Raw genomic sequence first — 7276 nt, 5'->3', positions numbered from 1 at the left:
GATGAGCTGCGCCAGTCCCTGCTCAGCAGGGGTATCGCCTCCAGCAGGACAACCAACTACAACCCTCGGGGAAATGGGTAGGTAGAGAGGGAGAACGGGACGGTATGGAGGGCCATCCAGCTAGCCCTACGGTCCAGGAACCTCCAGGAACTCTCCTCACTGACCAACGGTCGGTAGCCTTCTTGTTTAACAACACGCAGCGGGGCAAGATCAAAAACGATAAAATCTTACGGTGGAGAATCGAGCTCTCCACCTATAATCCACCAGGGAGGCAGCAGGTCCTCCCTGATGCTCTCCATTCCATTTGGTCACTGCTGTGCACCGCAACTAACAACACACCCCATGAACATGTTTTTGCCTTCCCTAGGAAGTCTACATCCGGGGTGTCGCTCCCGACTTGGCTCGCAGCTCCAGGGCCGGTCCTACTTCGTAGGCATGTCAGGCTCCACAAGGCAGACCCTCCGGTGGACAAGGTACGCCTGCTCCACGCGAACCCCCAATATGCCTACGTGGAGTTCCCCGCCAGCTGCCAGGATACAGTCTCGCTCAGGGACCTGGTTCCCTCGGGTGCCGATCCCATGCCCACACTCCTCCCTACCCGCGCGCCACCCTCCTTTTCCCTGGCGCCCCCGACTTCAGCCCCACCAGGTCCATCCCTCGTTCCCCTGCCCACACTAGAGGATATGGAAGATTTTGGCTCGCTCCCGGAGTCATCCAGCCACTGGCCAGCACCAACACCGCCAGCACCAACACCGTCAGCACCTACGCCTTCGACGCCGACACCGCCTGTACAGATATCGCCACCACTGCTGCGTCGCCCACAACGGAATGTCCGACCGCCGGTCCAACTCAACCTGTGACAGGAACCGGGTTGCCCGATGGACACTTGGTTCTTTCCCCCCCCCCCTCTGTAAATAGATCACGTTTATGTATTATAGTTTCACGTCACCCCTGCCGGACTCATTTTTTACAGGGGGTGAATGTGGTGATCTACCACTGTATATATATGTGTGTGCTTGCATTAGGGGATGTACGACAGTACCTGTATTACAGGTTTTCCGGTAAGCCCCTGCTGGCTAGCTCCACCTACAGGGAGCAGTATAAATATTCATAAGTTTCCCTGAGATGCCATTCTACAGCTGCAGCCGAAGGAATAGCATCTCACTGTAATAAAGCCTCTCTTGTACCGATTCGAGGCTTTGTGTGCAATTGTTAACGCCACAATTATGTATTTCTATCCTCTGAACCAAGATCATTTCTCACTATTGTATGGATCTCATGTTTTATTAACAAAGCCATTCCATCTCCTTTTCCTTTCTTGCTATCCTTCCAAACTGTCAATTTGAATATTAAAGTCCTAGCGGTGATCATTTTGAAATCATGTCACTGTAATGACCATCACATGATACTTATTTCTATCTGTGATATCTATTCATCCATTTTGTTATGAATGCTGCATGCATTCAGAAAAAGAGCATCCATTTTATCTTTTTACCATTCTTCCTGCTCTGACCCTATTTGCTGTGCATCACTATGTTTGTACGCTCTGAACCTCCTTGCCACATTCTGGTCATCATTACTCATATCAATACTCTGTGTTATTGCCCTGTCCTTTTTACCTTTCCAAATTCAACTCGCATGAACCCTCTCCTCAATGGGAAACCGCCTCCTCCTTCCTCCCCCGACCCCTTTCTACAGAGATAGTTCACCAGGACACTGGTCAGTGTGATCAAGGTGAATGCTGTCCCAGCTGCAGAGCTCCTTCTGTCCCCAGGGCAGTAACATGAATCATAACCCATTTCTCCCACACCCTCTTTGAGCCACGCATTCAATTGTCTGATCTTTCTTACCTTATAACAATTTGCTCGTGGCTCAGGCCGTAATCCAGTGATTAATACCACCTGAGAGAGCAGATGGGACCTCAGTTTAACACCTCTTGCTGAAAAACAGCACATCTGACAGCACCAGACTGCCTCAATACTGCACTGGAGTGTAAACTTAGATTGTTGGGCTCAATTATGGGCGGCACAGTAGCACAGTGGTTAGCACTGTTGCTTCACAGCCCCGGGATCCCAGGTTCGATTCCTGGCTTGGGTCACTGTCTGTGCGGAGTCTGCACATTCTCCCTGTGTCTGCGTGGATTTCCTCCGGGTGCTCCGGTTTCCTCCCACAATTCCCGAAAGACATGCTATTAGGTGAATTGGACATTCTGAATTCTCCCACTGTGTGCCCGAACAGGCACCAGAATGTGGCAACTAGGGGCTTTTCACAGTAACTTCATTGCAGTGTTCATGTGAGCCTACTCATGACAATAAAGATTATTATTAAGTCCTGTAGTGGGACTTGAACCCACAACCTGCCGACACAGAGGCAAGACCGATACCTCGGTATGGCTGACAAACAATACGGAAGGATCAGATCTGGAATGTGACTCTGTAGCGGACTCTGCAGTAGGAGGTGTGCGAGTTCTGAGAGCTGGGCATTTAATAATAATAGCTTCTTGTCACAAGTAGGCTTCAATGAAGTTACTGTGAAAAGCCCCTAGTTGCCTGTTCGGGGAGGCCGGTACGGGAATTGAACCCACGTTGCTGCCTTGTTCTGCATCATAAACCAGCTGTTTAGCTCACTGTGCTAAACCAGCCCCTGATCCAAATTAAAACCTTAATTTCAGATCCAAATTAAAACCTTAACCCAGTTCTCTGGAGTTTAGGGCTATTTCATGGTCTTGGACCAGGTGGCAGAGAATTAGAATATGAAGGGAGCCCATTTAGGACTGAGATAAGAAGAAATTTCTTCAATCAGAAGATGGTGACTCTTTGGAATTCTCTACCCCAGAGGATTGTGGAGGCTCAATCACTGAGTATGTTCAAGGCTGAGATCGATAGATTTCTAGATGGTAAGGGGGTCATATGGGGAGATGGCGTTGATGACCAGTTGTGATCTAGTTGAATGGTGGAGCAAGCTTGAAGGGTTGGATGGCCTACTCCTGCTCCTATATTCCTCATACTGTCAGCATGTTTCACAGGATTGCAATCAAACAAAAAAAACTAACGTGAGTCATATAAGGAGATAATAGGGACCGGTCGGGATAAGTGTAAAAGAGAGTCAGAGAAGGGGAGAGACAGGTGAAGAAGTTTAGGGAGGAAAGACCACAGATTCAGGCCTAGATGGTTGAAGATGTGGCTGCCAATTGGGGGAGATGGGTGCGTGGAAGGAATTAGGGATGTTCTAGAAGCAAGAAAACGTGCAGGGATTTCAGAGGGTTGAAGGGCTGGAGAGAACAAACATTTCTTCCCTCAGTTTATAGAAGTCCTAGAGTACAGAAGGATGCCATTTGGCCCATCAAGTCTATACGACCCTCCGAAAGAGCACCCTACGCCCTACAAATGAACCTATACACCTTTGGACACCAAATTTAGCACGGCACAAACCATCTAACGTACACATCGTTGGACTGTAGGAGGAAACAGGAGCATCCAGAGAAAGCCCGCGCAGACACGGGAGGGAGGGAAGTATGGTAGCACAGTGGCTAGCACTGTTGATTCACAGCTCCAGAGTCCTGGGTTCAATTCCCGGCTTGGGCCACTGTCTGTGTGGAGACTGCACATTCTCCCTGTGTCTGTGTGGGTTTCCTCCGGGTGCTCCGGTTTCCTCCCACAAGACCTGAAAGACGTGCTTGTTAGGTGAATTGGACATTCTGAATTCTCCCTCAGTGTACCCGAACAGGTGCCGGAATGTGGCGACTAGGGGACTTTCACAGTAACTTCATTGCAGTGTTAATGTAAGCCGACTTGTGACAATAAAGATTATTATTATTATTCCTTGTCGGGCACTGGGATCACTGGTATCATAGAATTTACAGTGCAGAAGGAGGCCATTCGGCCCATCAAGTCTACACCGGCTCTTGGAAAGAGCACCCTACCCAAGGTCCACACCTCCACCCCGTCCCCATAACCCAGTAACCCCACCCGACACTAAGGGCAATTTTGGAAACTAAGGACAATTTTGCATGGCCAATTCACCTAACCTGCACATCTTTGGGCTGTGGGAGGAAACCGGAGCACCCGGAGGAAACCCACGCACACACGGGGAGGATGTGCAGACTCCGCACAGACAGTGACCCAAGCGGGAATTGAACCTGGGACCCTGGAGCTGTGAAGCAATTGTGTAATCCACAATGCTACCGTGCTGCCCTTTAAAAAATATATTGTTTTAAATAAAGGGGTACGATTGGATCACCCGCAAACCCACAAGGGCACCAATCCTCACATCGCCAATGTGCGGTATAACTGCGGTCCACATGAGCTGCACCTTTTGTCAATGTCGCGGACACCAACAGCGAAGCATTGCCCTTTTAAAAAGGCAAACTGGGCGGTTACTTGTGGTGCCCGTTAAGCAGCAGCCTGATGGGGTGGTGCTAATGACTGCTCTTGGCTCACAGTCTCCTTGATTACAAGTCTCCCCGCAGCCAAAACATACACACACACACCCTGGCATTCCGACTGCTTAAACAGTCAATCCCAGAGTTAAAGAGAACAGGATTCCAGGTGCTCTGAAAGTGTGCAGGTCTCAAAGACTGTTCTCTCTCATTGACTGTACACATCTCTTCAATAGCTAAAGTCGCTAGAAACAAACCGACTCTTTTTTGGGGGTCCTGTGTGCGTGGTGGCCGAGGGACCCGCAGGATGATTTTGCAAGGTCCACTCCAGCTTCCTCTAACTTTGGAAATACTTGCAGTCGTTTTTCTCCTATTTACCCCCATTCCGTGTGCACCCGTGGACCAGGACACCGTGAGCAAGGCAGCGGGCGAAGATCAGCCACTAACATCAGTGGTATGTAACCCTCTCGACTCAGTGCAATCCTATCCATGTCTTTTTGGGAGGGCAGGTTCAAGTCCATGGGGTCTTCTGGCCGTCGAGATTCAGCCCCGTGAGGGCTTTAACAGTGAAAGCAGTCTGTGTGGGTTTTCTTGCAAATGTATTTCTTTTAATAAAACTTCACTTAAGATTCAGAGAGCAGTAGGATATTGGGTCATTTAATTTATTCAAGACAAAGTTAGACAGATTTTTGATAGACAAGGGAGTCAAAAGATTGACAGGAGGCTGGTTTAGCACAGTGGGCTAAATCGTTGGCTTGAAATGCAGAACACAGCCAGCAGCGTGGGTTCAATTCCCATACCAGCCTCCCTGAACAGGCGCTGGAATGTGACAGTAACTTAATTGAAGCGTACTTGTGACAATAGGTTATTATTATTGATGGGGGGGGGGGGGGGGGGGGGGTTGAAGGGTACAGATGGAAAATTGAAGTTGACAGCACAAGCAGATGAGCGCGATCTTAGTGACTGTTGGGAACAGGCTCGATGGGCTGAATGGCCTCCTCCTGTTCTCAAGTCCTATGTTTTGCCACAGATTTGCTTCCCTGACAGCCGAGAACGAATCCCACTACAAGTTTGGGATTCTGTTGCATTGTTGGCAGTGCACTGGTTAGCACTACTGCCTCAGAGCGCCATTGACCAGGGTTCAATTTCAGCCTCTGGTGACTGTGTGGACTTTGCATGTTCTCCCCGTTTCTGTGTGGGTTTCCTCCGGATGCTCCGGTTTCTTCCTACAGTCTAAAGATGTGCAGATTAGGTGGATTGGCCATTCTAAATGGCCCCTTAGTGACCAAATGTGCAGATTAGGTGGGGTTACGAGGATAGGGCGGGGCGTAGACCTAGGTAGGGTGCTCTTTCGGAGGGTTGTTGCAGACTCAATGGGCTGAATGGCCTCCTTCTGCACTGTAAGGATTCTATGATTCAATTACACTTTTCTATGGTGACCCAGTGTTCGAAATGGTTTCCTTTGGAAAAAAATGTAACATCAGCCAGGAGTGCAAACCTTGACCTTGTAAAAGTGCATGTAAAACTGGCACTTTGCACCAGTCTGAACATTTGTGGGTAACATGACCTGTTTATTTGAATGCAGATGTTGTCTGTGGTGGCACAAGTCCTCAGGCCCCTTTATACTGAAGACCTTATGGCAGTACAAGTCAGCCCTGATAAGGGAAGTATAACTACTAATAGTGTAATGCCCTGTATGGTCATGCCCAACACTTTTGAGTGCTGCACTGCTGCATTACCTTTCCTCCCACAGTCGGAACGGATTTTACTGAGTTTAACTACTAACCTATCCCGATTCCCTTCGGATATCATTCCGTTTTCAGTAAGTCTTTCATCAAAGATCTTGTAAAATGATTCTGTTTAATAAACATTTCACAGATGTTTTACTGGTGTTTTGGACATGAGAGGACATTAGAGGGAGCTGAGGAACCACCGTGTACAAGGGTCTTAAGCCCTGCCAAGAATGGCTGATAAAATGATTGATTCATTTCTGTACAGGAGGCTTTTTGGACCATCCCACCTGTACTATCCCTTTCAAACTGCTTTTTCCTCATTGCTTCGCAAAGTTTTTCTCTTTTTGGTGCATGGAATGATATGGATTCTGAGACATTTTGGAAAGTTTACATTGTGGACTTAATTTACACATTGCAGGCTCCGCACAGTGATGTCTTCTCTGTACAGTGAAGGTGGGATGGGGGTGGGGCGGGGCAGGGTGGGAAGGGGGGGGGGGGGGGGGAGAGGGAGTGTGCTACATCTAGCCTGGCCTCGGGAAGGGGTGAAATTCAGCCATAGTTCCTATTCCTAATCACCATCCAGTGGGACACGAATACAAAAGCAAAATACTGCAGATGCTGGAATTCTGAAATATAATCAGAAAAGCTGCAAATAGATGGAAAATGCGGGAGGGTGGAAAGAGAAAGAGAGAGTGTGTGAGGGGAGAGAGCGAGTGTGAGGGGGGAGAGCGAGTGTGAGGGGGGAGAGAGCGAGTGTGAGGGGGGAGAGAGCGAGTGTGAGGGGGGGAGCGAGTGTGAGGGGGAGAGAGCGAGTGTGAGGGGGGAGCGCGAGTGTGAGGGGAGAGCGCGAGTGTGAGGGGAGAGCGCGAGTGTGAGGGGGAGAGCGCGAGTGTGAGGGGAGAGCGCGAGTGTGAGGGGGAGAGCGCGAGTGTGAGGGGGAGAGCGCGAGTGTGAGGGGAGAGCGCGAGTGTGAGGGGGAGAGAGCGAGTGTGAGGGGGGGATAGAGCGAGTGTGAGGGGGGGATAGAGCGAGTGTGAGGGGAGAGAGCGAGTGTGAGGGGGGAGAGAGCGAGTGTGAGGGGGAGAGAGAGCGAGTGTGAGGGGGGAGAGAGAGTGTGAGGGAGAGCGAGTGAGGGGGAGAGCGAGTGTGAGGGGAGAGAGCGAGT

At 49.8% G+C, this 7276-nt stretch overlaps 1 protein-coding gene across 1 annotated transcript in view; it reads left to right on the top strand.

Moving 5' to 3' along the window:
- The first annotated feature begins 4458 nt into the window (after positions 1-4458).
- Positions 4459-7276, top strand: part of mmp28 (matrix metallopeptidase 28) — a 116567-nt gene continuing 113749 nt past the window's right edge. The window contains exon 1 of the mRNA XM_038814230.1: positions 4459-4832. Coding sequence (XP_038670158.1) covers positions 4686-4832 — 147 coding nt within the window. The 5' untranslated portion in view covers positions 4459-4685. The remainder of the gene's footprint in view (positions 4833-7276) is intronic.

The sequence above is a fragment of the Scyliorhinus canicula genome, chromosome 12 (genome assembly GCF_902713615.1).
Source record: "Scyliorhinus canicula chromosome 12, sScyCan1.1, whole genome shotgun sequence".
Lineage (NCBI taxonomy): Eukaryota > Metazoa > Chordata > Chondrichthyes > Carcharhiniformes > Scyliorhinidae > Scyliorhinus > Scyliorhinus canicula.
Note: the sequence above shows the minus strand (reverse complement) of the source record. Positions and strands in the feature narration are given on the sequence as shown.